Source organism: Anabrus simplex, chromosome 1, assembly GCF_040414725.1.
Source record: "Anabrus simplex isolate iqAnaSimp1 chromosome 1, ASM4041472v1, whole genome shotgun sequence".
NCBI lineage: Eukaryota > Metazoa > Arthropoda > Insecta > Orthoptera > Tettigoniidae > Anabrus > Anabrus simplex.
In genome coordinates, this window is record NC_090265.1 from 511,130,160 (window position 1) to 511,154,308 (window position 24,149).

General features: G+C 38.3%; 1 protein-coding gene across 5 annotated transcripts in view; it reads left to right on the forward strand.

Annotated features, from left to right (window-relative positions):
• Window positions 1–24,149, forward strand: part of LOC136857039 (E3 ubiquitin-protein ligase KCMF1) — a 320,855-nt gene that overhangs the window by 123,371 nt on the left and 173,335 nt on the right. For all 5 annotated transcript variants that reach the window (XM_067135395.2, XM_067135392.2, XM_067135393.2 and 2 more), the window contains exon 3: window positions 19,065–19,204. In XM_067135395.2, the coding sequence (XP_066991496.1) occupies window positions 19,065–19,204 (140 nt within the window). The remainder of the gene's footprint in view (window positions 1–19,064; window positions 19,205–24,149) is intronic.

Sequence of the window (24,149 nt, forward strand, 5' to 3'; positions counted from 1 at the left end):
ACTAGGCTATAAATCATTCACACTGAGTAAAGTTGTAGTTTAGGGGAAGGCCTAAAATTTAATTTTCAAAAATTTATATTATTAGTTTTCCTTTCAATGAATACTGTACTGCATAACTAACTCTATATAGAATTAAATTTCCGATCATTTGTGTCTTATACATTTTTACCGTATGGCTATGATAACACAGATATTCATGAATTTGTATTTTTGTTGCGAAGTACATATCAACGCCGAGTACAAGGAAAGGGACTAACAGAATTTAATGAAAATCGGTATATAAAGTCGGGGTATAAGAAGGTACCGTCTAAGCCAGGGATTTAAAGATAAAAATTTAATTGTTCTGTATTGAAAGTATTAACGTTAAAAATTAAATAATTGAAAAAGAGGTTCAACCTATTCAATACATAAAAGAAAGGAATGTAGTGATTACATTCTTATTTAATAGTGATTAGAAATGGGACCGGTTTCGACCCTAGTCCAGGTCATCGTCAGCCGTTCAAAACATAAAAAAACAAGAAAAACAATGCATATGAAAAAGATTAAGTGAACTCTGGATCGGTATAAGATGAAATATAAATTGATGAATGGGGTAGAAATTGTGAGTCACTTAAAATAAAACAGTACGTAATATTATGAAAGGTAGTACGGCACACGCAATGATAAGTAAAGTCTCTCAATGTTTATGAATAGTGGAGAACGGTCAAATGGGTCAGTTTTTACACTCTGTCAGGTACAAAGTCACAACACTATCGAACAACATATGAAGATCCATAAATATTTTGAAGTCTCAGACGAATAGATTTATAGAAGCAAACTGCCAGCTCACGGTGACCTTGGATGTGCCGCGCTGATCACCGTGAGCTGGCTGATTAATGCAACTGCGATAACAGACTGTATAACCTGAAAACAGTATTCTCTCACCCATGGGTAGTTAATGTAGATATCGAGCTCGGATATTATTATTATTATTATTATTATTATTATTTTTCTATTATTATTATTATTATTATTATTATTTTACGGTCGTGATTATTATTATTATTATTATTATTATTATTATTATTATTATTATTATTATTATTATTATTATTTCTTGTATGTACAGCTGTGAAGTGTTACATGCATTTAGTATTAGTATTACTATTATTTACGTAGTCAAATGATCGTATTATGTGCAAGGTTATGTCGTGGGACATGTGTTGTACACAGACATTGATATCAGTTCTGTTAATTTAAATACCTGTAAATTGATATTATAATTTATTCTTACCTGTATATATAAATTGTAATCCATAATTATGAAACACACTGTAACTTCCAGAATGGTACATACACTAGAATGATTGAGAACATTCTCTACACTATTTCTATGTATTGAACACTCTGGAACATTCAAGAAGATAGTTTCTTTTGCAACGTATCTTTCTGGAGATCTGGCCAGAAATATATAGAGACAGTCTTGACGGTGAAGTTAGTCACTGTTGAGTTACTGAAGTTGTGGTTTGGAAGTTATTGGAAGAGATGTGGCTGACATGCCGAGTTAAGGCAGTCTCCATTCTGAATTGATTGGTAGTCGTCTGTTTTATTTGTATTCCAAGGTTGTAATCTGTGTGCTGTGTTATTCGGTTGTTCTTAATAATGGCAGCTTGTTGATATTCTCGAAGTGAAGTGTTTTGATACTGTGATTAAGGTTATGTGTGTGTTAATTTGTGTATATATGTGAATAAAATTAATTGTACCAGCTGACAGCAGCTCGTGTGCGTATTTGTGAGTACGTTATGATACACCTTTGTCTTTAATTTCTTGATGTGCAGCTGGCAGTTCCTAGTCAATACAATACCTGTTCCTGATTTGTAAATGCACCTCCTGTTGTAAGGTATGTGTGCTTTCTATCTGTGCTCGTTTTATGGGTTCATTTGGGGTACCCATAATGGCACTTATGATTGCTGCTGTCTTCTGGCCCGTAACCATACATCTTGTTATATTACCCCTGTTTAGAGAGAGGGGTCGATGTATTTCAGAACCAGAAGGTTGCATAAAACTAGATCGCAAGGGGCAGTTAGACCACCCGATATAGTGTATTTTACTGACTGTTGTAAAATTATAAAACCCTGTTCCTTTCTATCAAAATTGTTCAATGTGTTGTTTATTTGAAACACGTTCTCTGTACAAACATCCTGCTTCCGTGGACTGTGTGCAGTGAGAAAGCGGTACATCGTTGAAAACATCTTGTTTGAATCTTATGTTCTGAATTATGATTTAATTAAGGCCACGGCCGTTCCTTCCCATTCCTAGGCCTTTCCTATCCCATCGTCGCCATAAGACCTATCTGTGTCGGTGCGACGTAAAGCAAAATAGCAAAATAAAAATTTGATTCCTTCAGGATGTATTGATTAAACAATTTACACGCAGTCAGACAGAACCTTTGTGATAACACTTATTACACCAGATGTACATATTTTTATAATACACAATCTTGAACATAAGAGCGTGGAACGGACACGCGTCTGCCGCTATCTACTGCTGTTAAAACTGTCCTGGGGGGTCTTTTTTAGCAACCTCATTTGGTGTAAACATGACGAGTATCTTTACCTCTTTCGGTGATATGAATTTATGCTCCTTTGGTCACTTTCTTAAACTGGAAAAATGTGTTGTAATCAAGTAGATTTAGGTATTATTGAGGCTGTGGGACAAAAATTTTGTGGTTAATAACTGCTTATTAGATCATAGAGGAGGAAGAAGAGTTTGACAGCACTGGTGACATTCGTTTCTCTCTGAGATTCAGATTAAAACCTAGCCAATATGTACCAGGAAACAATTCTAGAAATAGTAATTGAGTATGTCAATTTCTTTCGTGGGCTAGAATGGAGTTTTCGGTAGAAGCTACCACCAGGTCATAAACTTTAACAATTGCTGGCGTGGCTTTATTTGAGTGCTCCAGAATTCATACCTACTCAGTACTTTGGACTGGAAATTGTACTTCCCGCTTCTGGACATCGCCTAGAAGAGAAGGATACTGTGGCATCACCAGTCTGAAGTGCTGTCCTCTGAAGGCAGTGTCACATTTGCAGTAGATAAACTGGTTTTTTTTTTTTTTTAAGTTGTCTACTTAAAATTGTGAATTATGTCCATAATGTATCTTTATAACACATGGTCGTAATTATAACATACTTATCAACATTTTATTACAGCTCTCTGTAGAACGTTTAGATGGTATGACAAATAGAACAAATAGAAACAAATCTAAATATAACAAACAGAATTTCAGTAATCATGTGTTACATGCTTTTGGTATTATCTCTCTGGGATTCTTCCTTAACCAGTGACTGACTAAAAGAGTACCACGTGAATACAGATTGATGTGTTTCCACTTACTTAAATTGGTAGCAGTAACATTCTATTGGATATACTGGCATTAAGGATATCTTTTGTAATTTCATGGAAATGTGTCCTGTTCTTCATAAAGATGTTGATTTTAACATACAAGATAAATTATAGTTCTGCACATTGAATATAAATTTTTTCTTTACGTCGCACCGGCACAGATAGTTCTTACAGCGACGATGGGATAGGAAAGGGCTAGGAGTCGGAAGGAAGCGGCCGTGGCCTTAATTAAGGTACAGCCCCAGCATTTGCCTTGTGTGAAAATGGGAAACCACGGAAAACCATCTTCAGGGCTGCGACACTGGGGTTCGAACTCACTGTCTACCGGATACAAGCTCAGAGTTGCGCGACCCTAACTGCACATCCAACTCGCTCGGTAATATCAGATTTAATAATTACTGGATACTTTTATGCTTTCTCATATCATGAGATTGGAATATGACTACCTGGCCTAATGTCTGGCATTACTTCTTATTAATCCAAGACTGCTCTCTTTAATCTTTCCTGTCCAAATTCTTTTTGTCAGTTCTTGTTCTCTCCCAAACTCAGCATATTTAGGTTTGCAAGGCTAGGTTTTTTTTTCCTGCATTGCATTATTCTCTCTTATTTAACTGATACAGTTGTTCTTTAACGAGTTGATCTTGTGATTAAGAAATGTTCGTAATCTCATTGTTTTGCCCCTTAATTCATTCCTGTGGAGAGGGAGTGAGTATGGCTCAGGGCTGTTGAACAGTAGTTTAGCACAGTACAACTGTAAAATGTGTTGAAGTAACAGGGAGTTTGTAGGTCAGTGTGTCATGATGCATAAATAGATGCTGCTCTAATTCGGCTTGCTCTGAATAAACATTCTTATAAAACAGTTTTCAAGGTATCAGAACAACATTCTAAATCAACATCCTAGATCAGGGATATTTTAACTATATGGAAATAGAATGCAAATCAAAGTAATGTTGAAGCTATCCACACCATATAGTTTTTTAAATTATTTGGTTGTTACAATTGTACATCTAGCCCTGTTTCTTGACACAGGGTCTGGACTGAGGCGAGATGAATTTATATTGCATGTTTTATGGCCAGATGCCCTTCCTGATGCCAACCTCAGTAGAGGAACTGAAGAAGAATAAATAAATGAAAGCTAATTACATTGGGTAAGTATGTGGAAGGAATTGGCTGTGGCCAGTGAATAGCAACTGTCCTGGGATTTACCTGGAGGTGAAAAGCATTCTCAGGACAGCCAGCAGTGGGATTCGAAACCATCTTCCAAATGTAGGGCTCAGCTCCATAGCCATAGCACATTAACACTCGCGGTCACTACCCTCAGTCCGTTATTAACATTTCACATTAGTTTATTACTGTTGATTATTTCATGCACGTTTTGCCCATGTTAAGACTTCTTCAGTTAATTTATATTATTTTTATCTGTCTAGTCAAATTATAATAACAAATGATAGTAAAAATATGTAACTTTTACATTTGAACGTCAACGTTATCTTCATAATGAAGTGTGTAAGTCATAAAAGTATTTATTGTAATACATGAATTACAGTAATGGCAGATGAGGAAACCAAACGTAACAGTTCAAAATATACCTGTACTATCATTTAAAAATTTAGAGAATGAAAAGTTTACCAAGATCAATAAAATTATATCCGTTATAACAGAACTTTGTTGATTTAGGCAAACTGATTTTCTCTACCATCGTCATTATTCTGCAGGAAAAGATTAAAATTTGCAAAGCTAAAACATTTCATATACACAGACCTTTTCTCAGTACTTATGGCTTATATTTGACCAATATCGGTACTTCTTAAAACATGTGCCAACATGTAAACCAGGTTGTAGGTCAAATGTGTTGGTGTTTTTTTTTTGTTTTGTTTTTTACCTTTCTATCCCAGCACACTAGACAGTCTTTACGTTTTCCTTGGGCATCAGAATGTGTATCTTTCCATCCAGGCATTTTCTTTGTCGGTAGTTGATGAAAATTCTCTCTGCATTTCCTGACCTGCACGATAATCACAAATGAGGTATATGACACTCTTTCTGGATGATCAGTTTGGATTCAGAGTTCTAAGTGTTTTCCACCTAGAAGAAGAACATTACACTAGCCAACATGATTTTGCGGTAAAATAGAAAATATGTAATTCTTATGAAAATCGCTGCCCTGATTCCGAAAATGATGCTATTTTTTTCCTATCACATCTATTTTTGACGCAATTCGGTTTTTTAGTATCTGCATGAATTCGTAAGATGTAATGTTGAGAGATGTTCTCGCGCAACTATTTTTAGAAAACAATTATGTGATTTGATTTGTTATTGTTTGCACTTTATTATAGGTTTATTGCTGTCTAAATTTTCATTTTGTAGTTGGGGGTTTCCTCGTAAATTCATAACAAACTCAGACACGCAATAGACCGCAAGGTATGTATGATTGAAAATAAGACAGTTGAGAATTTGTCTTTCATCTTGGACCACTTGAATAAATAGACGTGTTAAAAGCCCCGGCCCTTATGCAATGTTTATGATGGACTGATAAAGCAGTTTCCTTTCAAAGATAACAGCCCGAAAGTATTATACTCAAGAAGATGATTTTGTATTTTGTACGGATGTTTCAAATCTTCTGCGTCAATTGGGAGAGAAAGAGTATGATCCTAGTAACTGGCGTGTTTTTATTGACTCTTCCAAAATAAGTTTAGTGGCTGTTTTGCTTCATAATACAAATGTTCTGGCATCCGTCCACTTGCCCACACCACAAAAATGTCTGAAACATACGAGACCTTAAAGTTGGTGCTTGAAAAATTTACATATCATGAGCATGGGTGGCAAATTTGCGGTGATTTGAAGATCATTGGATTGTTGCTGGGACAACAAAAGGGCTATACAAAATTTCCCTGTTTCCTTTGCGAATGGGAGAGCAGGGCATGGGATAAACTTCGGGATACAGTGAATTGGCCAGAAAGGAAACAACTACAACCAGGATCCAAAAATTACTTGAATGTAAGTCTTATTGACCGTGAAAAAATTCTACTTCAATCCTTGCACATCAAATTAGGATCGATGAAAGTGTAGGCATTAGATAAAAGTAGCCTATGCTTCCAATATTTTTCCACTAAATTTCCCCATTATCAGATGAAAAAATCAAAGAAGGCGTATTTGATGGACCACAGATTCGTAAACTGATGAAGGATAAAAATTTCACAGACACGATGAGCAAAATTGAGAAAGAGGCATGGAACGCATTCAAAGATGTAGTGACTAAATTCCTTGGCAACATTAAGGACCCTCAATACAAAGAAATTGTAAGGAAAATGTTGGTAAAGTTTAAGGAACTCGGTTGTAATATGAACCTTAAGCTTCATTTCTTAGCTTCGCATCTGGATTATTTCCCTCGAAATTTTGGAACTGTCAGTGAAGAACAAGGTGAAAGGTTTCTCCAGGATCTCAAAAATGCAAAACAATGCTATCAGGGACGTTGGGATGTGAATATGATGGCCGATTACTGCTGGTCGATTGCACGAGACGAACCTTCTAGAGATCATTCAAGAACTTCAAAAACCTGGAAATTCCACGGAAAACGGGAAAAGATGGAGGTGTGAATCTAACCTGCATATAATGTAAGTAACAAAACTATGTATGATTAACCATGTAATTTTTATTCAAGGAACGGTTATATTAATTTAAAAGCAACTGTACAGCCGAAACTAAATAGGCGTTTTATGCTTCAGTTTCACGAATTTCAATATACATTAAAAATATAATACAAACCATCTACTTGCTTACAAGGCAGCATTTATGTGTATTCAAACATGCAAAATATGATTACGTTTTGCAAGCTGAAATTTATATTGATACATCAGATTTAATCAATACTAAGTATCAAAAATTTTACGTAAGAACAAAATAATATTTTATAAAATTGCCACTAAACCAGACGTGATACGCCAAAACTAATTTTTTTCTCGAATTCTGCGTTAAGAAATTCATAAAACCCACCTATTTTCTTTTTTACCGCACAAAAAAAAAGTTTTTTTTGCAGGCTAGTGTTATACATACCACTTATATTTTCAAGTTCATATTCCACCACTTTATCATCAGTTTTCTCTAATTCTTGAAACTGGATGTAGTGAACTGGCAGAAATTTCCTATCAGATGATTCTTTATCCCATAATAAGTTATATACAGTATTAGCATTTACCCGCAGCTTCGCTCGCATGGATTTCTTAATTTGACAAAAGTAATCGTTCTTTAGTACTGCACTAAGACATTATCTGAAAATCCCTAAAGTATAAAATCTCACTGAAAAATTGAGTTTCATTTACCCCAGAAACTCCTTGTAAACCACGTTTGTAGTATTGCCTTTTGGGGCTAAGATGGCAATGTGACATAGATCTGTACATGTGAGAAACAGTCTTCTCTCAAGTAAAAAAAAAATTTAAAGGAGATTCCAAATACTGATTGTTACGACTGTAACATCTTCAGTTTTTGAGGTATATGTATCCTCATATAGAGAATTAAACTCTTTTTCACCCACCCCCACCCACAAAGTTGTTTCTCCCCTCCCCCAAATGTGGGTTTTTGTTAAAAGGAGATTCCATATACCAATTTTTACTTCTTTAACAGTCTTCAGTTTTTGAGATATCATTATACTAATAAAAATAATTCAACCCGCTTTTCAGTCCTTTTTAACCCCCTTCAGTGATATTTCCGGAAGATTAAGAATACCAATTTTCATATCTGTAACATGTTAAGTTTCTGAGATATACTGTAGATATGGTCTTTTTAAGAATTCACTCCATTTGTCACTCCTGTTCACCCCCATTAATTGGATATTTGAAAAACCAAAAAAGTGTTTCTTTATCTCTATAGGAGTTTCCAATTACCAATTTTGTCATTTGTAAACTTTAACAAGCAAGAGGTCGCACCCGTTTTAGAACGCAAGAGATCACGCGAAGGCAAATTATTCACGCTTAACCTATTTGATCCCATTGTTCCCAAATGGGAACATGATTTCTTATTCTTGTCAGGAAACAATAAGCTAAATTAAGGCTGTTCTACTCTTACTCGCGCCTAGTGTTGAATTCCATTTGAGTTCCAATTCCGTTCCAGGTTTTATACAGTACCGACATCAGTCATTTTGTTGTATCTTCATGCTGCAGCCGAATATCCTCAGACTTCGTTCTTGCTTATGTTTGAAGTAAGTTATAATATATTTTTTTCAATATCAGTGAGATTTACATGTTTTTGCATCTCTGGAGTTAACAAATATTAAGAACACGATAGATGGGGGGGAGGTTGGTAAAGCATTCATTTTTGTTGTTCCCAAATGGGAACAATGGGACCTTGCATATACTGTAGTGTATTTCCTATATGACACAATAACATTTCCACTCATAATCTAAACATTTAGGCTATCAAATTTTAATATATTTATTAGTAAGACTAGTGAGAAATTCAAACACGTTATCAACCCTCATTTTCTGTGGATTAATAATCAGTAAAACTTCTATGACTTTTTCGTTCGTATAACAATTTAGATATAACATCCGCTTCACTTCACGTTTTTCATATAAGTTCATTTCTCTCTTATTTTAGATGTCTTTCAAGAAATTCCTCAGCCGGGCTGAGTGGCTCAGACGGTTAAGGCGCTGGCCTTCTAACTCCAACTCGGCAGGTTCGATCTTGGCTCAGTCCGGTGGCATTTGAAGGTGCTCAAAAACGACAGCCCCGTGTCGGTAGATTTACTAGCACGTAAAAGAACTCCTGCGGGACTAAATTCCGACACCTCGGCGTCTCCGAAGACCTTAAAAAGTAGTTAGTGGGACGTGAAGCAAATAACATAATTATTATTATTAGTATTAGTATTAGTATTATTATTATTATTATTATTATTATTATTATTATTATTATTATTATTATTAGACATTCCTCAAACCTGAAGAGATTTTAGAAGAATTAGAAAGTGGTAATCTACAGGGTGAAGTAGATATTGTTATAATGCCCCCTGAAGGAGGTGATTGGAACTTGACAGATGATGAAGCTGGTGACGATGACGTAACATGCACCGATGAGCAAGATCTGCCTGCAGAATTGTGTGGAGAGGTGGAACTACATCATACTACTGAAGATGATGATGATGATGGCGGTGGATCGCATTCTAAGAGGACTAGGTCTGAAAAAGATCCACGCATTTCCAGTAACACGGCAAGTAGTAAAGGCAAGAGAGAGAGAATTACACCCCAATGGAAAAAGTCGAAAGAATATACAGCCAGTCTACAAGAAACTCCTATTGACAGTTTGGAACAAAGTCACCCTCACCTTGTAGGACTGGAGCCGTTTTCCCTATTCCGTTATTTTTTCAATAATCGCATTTTGGACATGTTTGTAAAGGAAAAGAAACGATGCGCAGATCAAAAAATGACTAATTTTTATTGTGATGAAACAGATGTGCTAAAAAATTTTGGAATAATATTTATGTCAGTGTAGCATTCCTTATCACGAGAAAAACTGTATTGGTCAAAGGGAGAAGATGTTTCTGTTCCACTTGTTTCAAGGCAAATGAGTCGTAACAAATTTCAGGCGATAAAAAGAAACATTCATGTTGCCAACAATGAAGAGCTGACACCTGGAGACAAAATGGCAAAAGTGAGACCTCTCATTCAGGCAGTGAATGAATCTTTACAACAGTTCGGGATTTTTGAAAGAGAATTGAGCGTGGATGAACAAATGGTACCTTACTATGGACGCCATAGTTGCAAAATGTTCCTGCGTGGTAAACCGATCAAATTTCGGATTCAAACTTTGGATGTTATGTTCTGCTTGTGGATATCCATTCAACATTGATCCATATTGTGGTAGAGACATCAATAATCAGAAATCTGGTATTTCTTTGGGCACTCAAGTGGTGAAAAATATGTTGAGCTGTGTACTCAACCCGTCATGTCATATTGTGTTCATGGATAACTTTTTCACGTCATATGATCTCCTGGCTGAATTACGTCTTCTTGGATTCAGGGCTACGGGAACAGTGCGCAAGGTGACACAAGAACTGCCCTTTCCAGAATATTACCTCAACAGACAAGTCCATTCGAGGAACATACGGCTTTAGAACTGATGGAAGTGTCCTCGCAGCAAAGTGGAAAGACAATAAAGTTGTTTGTGTTGAAACAAATTTTGACAAAGTGCATCCTACCCAACAGGTGAAACGGTATAGCCAAAGTCAGAAAAAGCATATACAAGTTACCAAGCCTCTTTTGATAAAACCTCACAACAAGTAGCCTATATGGGAGGAGGGGATTTGCTTGACCGTTTCACTTCGCAGTATAGGCCTGTAATAACGCCAAAAAATGGTGCTGCCTATACTTATGAACTGCATCAGTATGCTGAGAATTGCTGCAGGGTGGGTCCACACACTACTCTTTCCAGATTCAAAGCTGGACCACCTTGCTTTCACCAGAATGCTAGTCAGTGGCATGTTTACATCCACTCCACCATATCCCAGAACTGGACCTTCAGGATCACTTTCCTTTGTATAGAGAACCGGTGGAGCACACCATCTCGTACCAGCAAAGAATCTAGGAAGATGCCGATTCTGCAAAAAGAACGCCTGTCTAATGTGTTCAACTTAGAGTGCACAGATTCCAGTCCTGTTGCACCTTTACTGCTCACCATTGTTCCATAGTCCAAGATAAGAAGACTGGACTGAATAGTGAAATAGCTGAATATAGCTATTGTGTGCGACCATTGTTCCCAAATGGGAACATCCATTTTTGCAGTTATTCATATATGTAATTTACTTTTAAATGTGTTTTGATGTCTAAAATGATGCCAATAAATAAAAGAATAAAGATAAACTGTAAAAACAAATTCTTAATGGGGTTGGGTCCAAATGGGTTAATATTCTGATGAGCTGTTATTTTCCTTCTGCAGTGAATGCTTTGATAAATATATAAGTATGTACCCTGTTTAACTGCCTTTCAGTTAGTACACACATAATTACCCAATAACAATATTTTCTCAAAGTAAAAAATTAATGAAATGTTTTCAAAAAATCTGGCAAAATTACGTGAGTTTTTAAAGAACATAAGAGGTCGCGCGTGAGCAAATTTCCTCAACGTTTGCATTTGTACATTTCAATGAATGATTTGGTCACAATTCAAGATAAAACTACTGCACCACACTTCACTGAAAGCCACCGAAACCTCTTGAACTTTACTTTCTTGGAAATGCAGTAATGTAAGAATACACTACACGAGGGGTCGCTCAAAGGCAATTTGGTGCGGCAGATGCGAGAGTGAAAGAAAACTTAAACTACTCTGGAACAGAGTAGGCAATACACTGACGATAATCGTCAGGCGAGAGGGGAGGGATGAAACGAGCTCCCTAAGCCCTACAGCGGCTAGCAACGAATTTATTTATAAATATTTAAAAAGTGCGGCAAATTGCCGCAGGTACGACCTCTCGCGTGATAATGTTTTAGGGATATAGATATACTCATTTAGACAATTAACACACCCCCTCCCTTTTCACCCCCTTAGCGATGGAATATCCAAAAATCCTTCCTTAGCGAGCACCTACACTCTAATATACTGTAAATGTATCGCCAAAATTTATGTTCAGTAGTTTTGGCTAGGCGATGATGAATCGGTCGGTCGGTACATGTTATTTTATTTATATATTACATTCCTGCCAACGTTTACGGATTATCCATAAAATTAACGGAAATTGCACCATTTTACGGATAGACGGTGTCATTTTACGACTTCGCGGACAAAAATTTGAAACATTAACATTAGATAATCGCCCCACTTCCATACAGTCAATTGTGTGCGTGGGGTGAAGTCAAGTCCACGATAGTAGACAACTCATACTTTGATATGAATAGCTGATTTACCCGTGCTTCGCAACGGAATTCTACATTCTATACAGAATTGTAGGTTAGGTAGAGTATATGTTGTGAGCAAGACTGTATTAAATTGCATAGCTCTCAACGTTACCCTGGAAACGTGACGGAGAAATCACCAAATGTCTTTTCTCATATGCAGACTGTGTTGGGGAATTTTCATTGTAATGGTAGGTCCACTTGCCTATCATCGGTCACAATCAGGTTGGGGAATTGCATTATAATGGCAGACACTCGCTCTCCACCTGTTTTTTTACATCCTCAGAAAGACTTTCTTAGTGGTTTTCCCAACTGAAATGAACATAGGTCATTACAATGGCGTCAGTAGGAATGGTGCAAAGAAAAGCAAGGATTTCACATGAAATACTCGATCAAATGAAAACGAACACATTTTCTCACTTTTAACGAACAGTACTACACTGCCGATCTAACTGTCCAAAGTTCCAGAGTTGGAATGACCAGGCCAAAGACAGCCGTGATCCGTGAACTCTCTACTCTTAGTCTTTTTTCGGAAGGGGTATTCGAATAGTGGAGAGTTCCAGGGCAAAAACAATTCTAGCATTTTCATTCCACTTTGGTGCTGCCTGGACCATATATTGATTTCTTTGCAAGTAATCTGATTTCTGAGTGACCAGTCCTTTCTTGATTTCACCTTAACCTTTTAGTACTTTGTGTTACTTACTTACTTACTTACTTACTTACTTACTTACTTACTTACTCCATGGCTCTACGGTCCTTTAAGGACCTTGGCCTCCTTGACCACAGCTCTCCAGTCGTCCCGGTCTTCAGCACGCCTACGCCACCTCCTGACTCCAACGGTCCTCAGATCAGTCTCCACATCCTCCAGCCATCTCATCCGGGGCCGACCTCTCCTTCTCCTGCCCCCAGGGTGTCCTGTCAGTGCTTTCCTTGGAAGTCTTCCCTCCTCCATCCATTGTACATGCCCCAGCCATCCAATTCGTCTCATTTTGATTGATGTCACCAAGTCCGGCTCCTTATACAATAATCTTATTTCTTCATTTGTTCGGATTCTCCATAAATCTCCCTCCTTCATCGGTCCAAATATCTTCCTCAGTACTTTCCTTTCCCACACATTTAATCTCCTCTCTGTGGCCTCAGTCAATACCCATGCCTCACTCCCATACATAAGCACTGGTTTAATTATTGTTTTGTAGAGAGTCAGTTTTAATTTCCTGCTTAAGTTTTTACTTCTCAGAAGGGGATTCAGTGCCCGGAAGGATCTGTTGGCAACCTTAATTCGATTTACAATATCTGTCTCAACTTTATTTTCTGATGTTATTACTGAGCCAAGATATGTGAAGCTATCTACTGCTTCAAAGGTGTAACCATCCACTTGGAGTTTTTTAGTGTTCCTTCCATTTCTCTCTGTTACCATATATTTAGATTTAGCCTCACTTATCTCCAAGCCCAAGGACCCAGCCGCATCTTTCACCTCCCTCAAGGCAGTTGTAAGTGCCTCGTTACTTCTAGCAGATACCACCACATCATCTGCATACGCCAAAATTTGGATCAGTCTATTGTAAATATTACCACCCAGATTAGTAGTTACTGATCTTACAGCTTTCTCCAACACTAGATTAAATAACACTGGTGATAAGTGGTCTCCCTGCCTTAGGCCTTCTTCGGTTCTGAAAGATCTTGACAGACTTCCCTGCACTTTTACCTGACTTCTGCTGTTCTCCAAGGTCATCTTAGTCAATTTTATTAACTTCTGTGGGAATTTAAACTCCTTCATTGTTTCCCACAATGTCGATCTCTTAACTTTGTCATAGGCTTGTTTAAAATCTATAAAAAGATGCCCTAGTCGAACGTTGTATTCATATGTCTTTTCCAGAGTCATTCTCATGGTGAAAATATGGTCCATCGTCGATCTTCCAGGTCTGAAACCAGCTTGGTACTCCCCTATAATTCTTTCGGCTCTACTACTAACTCTCTTTGTTATGGCTGTAGAGAGGATTTTGTATACTATACTCAGTAAGGATATACCTCGATAATTCTTGCATTGCATGCGTGACCCCTTCTTATGTATAGGACATATATTTGCTAGTGTCCAGTCCTCTGGCATTGTACCTGTTTCCCATACCTTTTTAATTATCTAGTGTATTTTCTTCACCAACACTTCTCCATGTTTTACCATTTCTGCTGTTATGAGGTCATTCCCTGGGGCTTTACTGCTCTTTAATTGTTTTATAATATCTCTTATTTCTTCAATCGATGGTGATCCCATATCGTCTTCATCCTCATCTCCATTCTCCTCATCCATCTCTTCCTCCTCACACTCATCTCCATATTCACCCTCCTCATCTCTCTCTGAAGTTTCCATACTGTCTGATCCTTCTTTTTCTTCATTTATTGGTCTGACAGAAAGTAATGTTTCAAAATGTTTTGCCCATTTTTCCAGAATTCGTTCTTTCCCAACAATGAGTCTATTAGTCTCATCCTTAAGCATATTCACTCTGGGTTGATATCCCTTCTTTACTTGTCCAACCCCATGGAAGAATTTTCTGCCTTGTTTGTTTTCAAAATTCTTCTGCATTTCATCCACTCTCTCCTTTTCTTCTATTCTTTTCTTGCTCCTTATCAATGTCTTTGCTATTCTCCGTTTCTCTTTAAAAACTGCAATATTATTTCGAGTGGGTCTCTGTAGCATTCTTTGTCGGACAAGATTTCTCTCTTTCAGAACCTTATCCACTTCTTCGTCATACTATTTATTTCTACTCTGTTTCCATCTCTCTCCAAGTACTTCCTGCGCCGTTGTATTTATTGCTAGCTTGGTTTCCTCCCACATTGTGTTGATGTCCACATCTCCGTTTCTGCCTATCTGTAGCTTTCTTTGCAGCCGGTCTCTATATTCTTCCTCCTTCTTCTCATCCCTTAACAGTTCTACATTATAGATCTTGCTCTGCTCAGCTCTGTCCCTGGGTTTAATTGCCAGTCTTTCTCGGAACTTGATCCTCACCAGTATGTGATCTGAATCACTGTCTGCACCACGCATGCTTCTCACATCCATTATATTGGAGCCATGTCGCGCATCTATCAGCACATGGTCTATCTGGTTCTTTGTCAGACCATCCGGTGATATCCATGTCTCTTTATGGATCTCCTTATGGGGAAAACCTGTGCTCTCAATCACCAGCTCCTTACTGAAGGCAAAGTCAATCAATTTCCACCCGTTTTCATTTGATTCTTGGTGTTTACTATGATATCCTGCCACTGGGTGGTTTTCTTTCTCTCTGCCTACTTTGGCATTATAATCCCCTAGGACAACTTTAACATCATACTTGGGCAACTTGTCATATACTTGCTCCATTTTTTCATAGAAATGTTCTTTCTCTTCCTCATCGGCATCCTCTGTTGGTGCATGGACACTAATTAGTGATATGTTGGCAAATCTCCCTCTCAATCTTAACCGGCATAGTCTGGAGCTTATTGCTTCATATTCAATCACATTATGACTGACCAATTTCTTGACCATAAACCCTGTTCCTATTATATTTTCTTCCTCCCCACTATTGAACAAAATGTAGTGCTGTAGATCTGTCACCTCGATTGTCTTCCATCTTATCTCCTGTAATGCTGCCACATCTATCTGATATTTAAGTAATTCCTCCTCCAATTTTCTACTAGCCCCGGCCTGAAAGATACTTCTCACATTCCATGTTCCAATATATCCGTATCGTTGCCATTTAGTGTGCTCTAGTCGTCGTAAGTTTGGGACCGTCCGGTTATCTTGATTTGGTTTCTGAACAATATGTAGTTTTGTGGTAGTGGAGTTGTTAGCCCCACGTACCAACCCCCAACCTGGAGGACCAGGGTATCACTCTTAGTCTGGATCATCACCTTAGACCTGTCCGGCTTGGGTGGCCCTACCAGGAGCATATGCTCCCGCCGGCATAGCTCTAAGGATCATTTGAACACGCAAGCCTCCAAAACACCCGGCAAAATGTATTTTGCCTTCGTCAAGGTGGTGATACCACCGGGAGGAGTACTTTGTGTTAGGTGATCGTTATTGATAGGAAATTTCAGTGAACACTGGAGTTTTTACTTGTTCACCTCTAGAGCAAAGATATGCATCAATCAGCAACTTATTCAGAGTTCTGCTGTATAAGTCCATGGGAATATTTTCTGAAATCTTGTCAAGAACCCAAACTTTTATTGGAGCTAAGTGCAGAGCAAGCTGATGAGTAGGGAAGTGTAAGGGAGTGGAGGAGTTGTTCCGGACTCATACGGCTCTCACATATAGACACCCAGGTTACATTAAAAGTAATACTATACCACAATAAAGGAGGACAGTGATAATAAGAAGAGTGGTCCGACAAAACTATTTAAGAGGGGTCAAAATGACTCCCAGGCATTCTGGAGGTAATGTGTTCAATTTACCTAATGTGTGTGTAGTTGTCATGAGACCACAAATCATCCAGTTTATTCTGAATTATTAGTGGTCATTTTCACTTTGAAACTATCTGTGAGTAGCTGGTACTTGTGACTTATTAAGTAGGGGTAAACATGAGTAGGTTTACTGCACTGAATGCTGTTGACAGCCTTGGCAGAACTTCAGGAACATTTGTGAAGCCATCACAGGACTGTAACGATTGCATGCTTTTGAAAATATGAAATGAGTAAACGATGACTAAAATAAGTTTAAAATATGAAATGAGTAAATGATGACTAAAATAAGTGTAAATACCAAGACTGGGCGCCACCTGTAAAACAATTACAGGAATATATAACTATGTAGAGCAATGAGTAACTCCGTCTATCAAGGCGACAGTCATCAGGCTGACGAAGCGCCAGACTTACTTTATAACCTTACCGGTTTACCCCTGAAATTAGATTTGGGTAGCATGCCAGGTTCATCCATACTCTACTGATAAAAGATTCACTGCAAGTTTCCTTCCATGATTTTACTCCTAAAATAAATAAAAATATATATAAATTACCTCAATAATAATCACTTGATGAGACTAACACTCGTTCGCCGTTTACAAAGGGCAAATATACAGACCACTAAAAACCACATACAAAAATAAATCATTTGACGAGACCAACTCGTGTTTGCCGCTTACAAGGTCTAATTACAAACATCTACAAACCACCAAGATGAAGAAAGGAACATCACTTTACAAGACCAACTCGTGTTTGCCGCTTACAAGGTCTAATTACAAACATCTTCAAACCACCCTAAAATTATTTTCACTATTTACATTTATCATACCTCCAGGTAAGAGTCGCACTGCACTCTACTGTTGCAGAAGAAAAGCCTAATCTGGTAAAGAAAAGTACGACGACTTTCTCTACGTATGGATGCAACCTTCTTTACGAAGAGCATCCCTAACCTTATTTACACACTTCATCGACGTCTTGAGTCCTTCCCGAGTGCCGCACAGGTTAGTGTGGCGCCTCACGTTTCTCCAACTGAAACTGCATACTCGGCCGATGATCTTCTTTACCCAGAATTAGCTCTGTGCACAAGCACACATCCACTACCGAATGTAGATTTGGTACGCTGTGGTGCCACCAGAAACTTGTAGCATCAGCGATATTTAGCGTGCTCACTCCATAGGTAAAATATACTTAAGACCAATAGAGCATCACCTAGGAATCTGCGCAAAGTAGCTCCCACGTGCCGGTCTGAGTGAGAAACACAGAATCAAAAACACAAACACAACCAGAAACAGAATCAGAGTCCGAATGACTTGCCACACACGCGTACATACTTATATAGCGTGCTGCACGTGGTCATAGTGTCCCGAAAAGTTTATAGGTAGCAACGCTCTCACAGGCACTTCTTGACACGTCACTGTCAACCCAACCTCGCTTAAAACAAAGCCCTCGTATTGGCTATTGAGTGTCTGATGTGACATTGAATGTCCACTCACATATATCCACATTGATCCACTCCAATTCTTCAGCCTATACTACCTGCCGTACCCTGTGTTTCCAAGCCACTTTGTTGCAACACATTCAACTGACTTCAACCGTCCTTCCCGATATAGTCGCAGTTTTCCCGGTTTCACAATCCTATGGCTAGGCCGTATTTACAGACTCTTACCCAAACGGAAATTTATACAAAATATAATGATGCACATATGCAATATTCCCTAACTACACATTCTTCTTATAATATTACGTTTTTACATTCTCAATAAACAAAATTACATGATTTTAATATTACAAACTATATACGAAAATTTCCTAACCTAAAAATTCGGGGATCGTACATACGTACGGTTACAGGACCCCAGCTGAGGCTGCCATTTCTTCTATTTACTCTATCTGTGCCAAATTTATCTTCTGTGCCTGATCTACCTTCTGACCCCAGAGGTAGGGGGTTTGTAACTAGTGGGAAGTCTATATTGACAGATATACTGTATGTATAGATCTAAATATATTTTGCCTTTGCATTATATGCTTATTAGGTAGGTAGGTAGGTAGGTAGGTAGGTAGGTAGGTAAGGGTTATTCTGCCCAAAGGCAGGTCCGAACCTCAGCAGAGGCGTTCCTGAGCCGGAGTTTACGTGCGGTAGGGTGGCCAATTCCTTTCCGCTCCTCCATTCCCTTACCCCCCACCAACAGCGTGCGGCAACCCATCCAACTCCTGACCACGCCCGATGTTGCTTAACTTCGGAGATCTCACGGGATCCGGTGTTTCAACACGGCTACTGCCGTTGGAAATGACAAAATATTTGGTGAGCTGTTTTGAATTACTTGGTATTTGTGATGTTAGTCGGCCTCATTCATATTTTCATATTTGTTTGCAGACTTGTACTATGGAGGAGAAGCACTCACCGTAGAGCAGCCACAAGCTTTCACGTGTCCCTATTGTGGAAAGATGGGTTTTACAGAGACTACCCTCCAGGAACATGTTGCAGGGGAGCACCCAGAGACATCATTTGAAGTAGTAAGTAGAATCAAACTAATATAATGTTTACGTATTACAATGATTAGCAAAGCTGATGTTTTGGTCCTTCAGGTCTCATTAATTAATTCATTAGATATCTTTCATGGTCCACATCCTTACAAGAAACCTTACTACGCCATCTATTTCAAAATTATTGTCCCGGAATACCAATCATTTATTATTGCTCGGTATCAGTAGTATGTCTAGATGATGTAATGAGTGAACTGGTAAAGTTACTTCAGATGTATCAATATGTGTCCCAGATGTGGTACATATAAAGAACCAGTAATATTTTTTCTGTTTTAAAACACTATCTCATTGCAATGCCTACTTAACAGCCTTTAGGAATGTGAAGCTATGAACCTACTATGCTGGCGTAGCAGGGGGAGAGGTGATAATCCCACATGGCGCATCCCAGTTGGGGCGGATAGGGGGGTCATAACTGGCTTGCCAAAGGAATTGAGTGAAATAAACGAGCTCTTGCGTACCAAACACACATCCCTCTGTGGGTAGGGGATGCAGACAAAGAATATACCCATGTATCCCCTGCCTGTTGTAAGAGGTGACTAAAGGGGGGCGACCAAGGGATGATCTAATTAGAACCATGATACTACTTGTAATTAGTACCATTGTGCGGGAACACCCTGGGTTGCCTTTACTTGCTAGTAGTACCACTATATTTGGTACACAATAGATTTGTGATTAGTAGCAGCAGAGTATGAATCAGGGTGGGATTTACAGTACCCGCGATTAGTGCCACTACATGTGGAACACCATGGGCTTACGTTGCCTGTAATTAGTTCCATTATGTGAGAAACGCTCCGGGTCTGGGCATTGCCTGTGATTATTACCACTATATGAGCAATACCTTGGGTCTGCGTTGCCTATGATTAGTACCCACTATGTTAGAAACACCACGGGATAGTACGAGTCCCTGTGATTAGTACACCTATGTGAGGAACACCATAGGTTTGTGTTGCCTGTAAGTGGCGCCGCAATGTGAGAAACACCATAGGTTTGTGTTGCATGCGTGTATTACATTACCTGTGAGCAGTACCACGTGTTGGAATACCGTGATTCTATGCTACTTTTAATTAGTACCGCAAGATGACAAATACTGTGGTTCCACTTTACTGGCAATAAGTACTGTTATGAGGGGTCAATGACCTGGATTTTGGACCCCTTTTGACAACAAGCATCATCGATTCAGGATTGTGATTTAGAAGCTGTCCCTTGGTCAGTAATACTATTGTTTTGTGATAGTTTCTGGGAATGTGGGACATTGCGGGTCGGTTCCACTGATTGTTATAAATTCATATACTCCTTTCATTCCTAGTCATCGAGTTTTGAATTCTGGTCAGTGGATGATTTCGGACTTTTAAATTTCCATTACATTTCATCTCATTTCGTACTATTAGGGGCCGATGACCTAGATGTTAGGCCCCTTTAAACAACAAGCATCATCATCATCACGAATGTGAAGATCATATTGGCAACAATGATTGCTCAGTACGAGAAATCTACACGCGTGAAGGTGAACATGTACTGCCTGGTAAAACAGGCTATTTGCTGATAGAGAGAAAACAATGACAATACTGGCAAAGCCACATCGAAAATATAGTGACTGAGAAATTATTCCATTCACCCATCCTAAAACCCAGAACCGTACAATTGTCGGTAGATGATGATAATAATAATAATAATAATAATAATAATAATAATAATACCGGTAATACAATTGTGTGTGGACATTTTAATTTAGCACTAACTAGGCTGCCTGCATGTCTATTTCAACTTTTCATTTTACTCTACCAGTCAACAGAGAAAAATCGTATCTCTCTTGGGTGATCTCTGGCTGAGTTTTATGTAAATATGTCAGGCTAACACCAAATCTGTCACCACAGATCTTTTACATGGCAACATCATATGACATGGAGTGTCAAATGGATATTTTTCTGCCTTTCAAAAGTCTTAAACTCTGCCAGGTTTGAACCCATGATTTTGGGATCCAGAGGATGACACTCGACCACTGATCTCATCAAAGGTTTTCATGTTGTCAAAGTTAAGACTTTGTTGAAGTAAATAAAGGCAGGAAATGTCCGTGGGCCAGACAACCTTGCAGTATAGTTGTGGTGTTCTCAAAGACGTGATGCAGCAACATGGTTAACATATTTGTTCAGCCATTTTCTTAAAGAGGGACTAATACCATCTGACTGGCAACTAAACATTACCTGTACACGTTTGAAAAAAAGATACCTAAGTGAATTGTGTTAAATTCTGCTGGATTCAAATTTTAAGCAATGGTTGACTAAGAAATTCACAAGATTATTATGATGACTGAGAACCAAGCTGCATTTTTGAATGATTGTAACACAATGGATGCAATCCATGCTTCTCGGCTGCTACTTAAGGAAGAAAAATTGCTATATCAATTTTCTGGACCTCAAGAAAGCCATTAATCATGCATCAAAAGACCATTCTTGGCCAGCACTCTATCCTGGGCTACAGTGTCAGTTGGATGCAGTTACCTTATGCTGTACCAAGAAGCTTTGAGAGAAATTAATTTTATTTCATGAAAAATATTTTGCAGTGATAGTATGAAGAGTATGTTATTACAGTCTTCCTCAGTCTACAAAGGATTAAGTGCCATCTAAATGCTACAGGTATCACAGATTCTTGCTGCAGTCCATGATGAAAGTGTAAGCTGCATCATGGAGTTGCAAAAATGTGAGGATTTGGTATTGCAAAACATAGCAGAACATTTTGTGAACAGGAAGTGAAATATGGTGAAATCTCGTTAGTGTGTTCCTCATTAACATGTTTTCTCACTTAGCATATCACATTCTCACTTAGCATACCGTAAACTCGAAGTCCGGATTCTCATCGTATTAAATCTATATTAAAATACCTCGCTTATCACGTCACAAATTTATGCTATTACCATTTAATACGATCACATTTTTCCTATGCTTGAAAATGTCAATCATTCCTTTTCAATGAATGAGGATTCCAGCTCGGGTAAGAGCCATCACCACTGTTGCATGATTACGGGAAAACATCTTGAATATCTAAACGTCACAGGATAAGTTGCACCTTCAGGGAACAAGGCATTAACATCAGCAGTGTTCATTTTTGCTTCCTGGTTAGCAGCTAGATTGCTGAATAACACAGTGAGCCTATTTGTGCTTGTATAATGATTCCATTCAGAAATTAGAAATTTATTGTGTGTTGACTGGTACAGTGAAAGATATTGAATATTTCTTACTTGATAGCCTATATCTGGATTAGGAACATTAATCATGTGTTGACTAGTGTGGTGATATTTGTCTTGTGATAGCCTAGTTATGAATAACAGAGAAGTCGTAAGATTCCTTATTAATGAAGACAGAATTAATGTCTATCAGAAAATGGACTGGCATTCGCATATTTAAGCATGACAGGTGGTGCGAATGTTGAAGCTTGCACCTTCAAGTTTTGACTCCACCCCTCGAGTTGGTCAAAGTTTTTTCAGATTTAAAATGGTAGACAGTCATTCCTCGCAGTCACACATGGTAGAGTGTAATCTTTTAATGAATTGTCTCTGAGTGTGACCAGAAAATGATGTTTAATAATTCACTGGTCCAAAATAAAAGGCTTCTACTAAAATTTGTTTTAGAAAGATTGTGACTTGCAATAATACTTGGATATTTTTATGGGCCCATGTGCATATTTGTTGTCTGGTGTTTTTCATGCCTTTCAGTGTATTGTTATTTTATAAGCCCCAGCAGAAAAATGTTTTTATTTTTGTTCTCATGTTTTTCACACCCTTTTCCTCTCATCTTTAGGAATGATACCCATGGATGCATGACCTTCTTTTCATCATGGGACCTCTTAAATATTAGTTCCTAATTAGTGTCGACCTCATCTTGAAATTTTTTTCTCTCTCTTCATCTGGTAGTCCTAGAGTGGAGAGTCTGATTCTACCCAGCGCCTCACATTCGAAAAGTATGTGTTCAGCTGATTCCTCTGCTTCATTGCATTTTCCACATATATTGTCTCTTATTACTCCAATTCTTTGTAGATGTTTTTTCAGATGGCATTGTCCTGTCAACAGTCTTACTACCCATCTAATATTTTCTCTGCTCAGTTTCAGCTGTTCTTTAGTATGCTTCTTGTTTGGTCCTTTTATCAGTTCCTGTGCAAGCCTGCATCCTGGAGTATTTTTCCAGTTTTCCATTTGTTTTGTTTTGTGTTTTTTTTTTTTGTACCCATTTTACTGTGTAGTGTCAGGCTTGTCCATAGAAAATCCCGCATACAGGATCTGGGCCTACACAAAATGTGTTTCTGCTCCTTTCCTGGCCAATTTATCTGCCTTTTCATTTCATTCGATACCCACATGCCCTGGTACTCATATTATTTTGACAATGTTTTACATTGAGAGCTTCAGGAGAAATGAATGGCAATACCAGACAATTCTGGATATTATCCGGACTGGTTCTAGTGCCTTAATGGCCGCTTGGCTGTCCATAAAAATGAAAATGTTCTTATTCCTATAGTTCATTTTCATATTTTTTTCAAGATTTGTTGTGATAGCTGTGACTTCTGCTTGAAGGACTGTAGTGTGTTTGCCCAGGCTCATCTGGATTGATCTCTCAGGTCTTCCCGTGTTGATCCCTCCTCCTGTGCCAACCCCAGTCTTTGAGCCATCAGTCCACCACACTATATCTTTTTTCGGTATTCAAATCCCAGTCTTTTTTTTAAATCTGGGTCTCAAACGCTTTTTCAAAGTTGTACTTCGGTATCATATAATCAGAAGGCATGTGTAGAACTTCCTCTGTTATTACTCTCTTAATTTTACAGTGTCCTAGATTGGGTCTTCGAGCATTCCAGCACTCTGATTGTGCCAAACTATATGAACTCATTCTAGCCTGTCCTTTTATGAAGTTGCGTAGTGATGGGAGGTCTA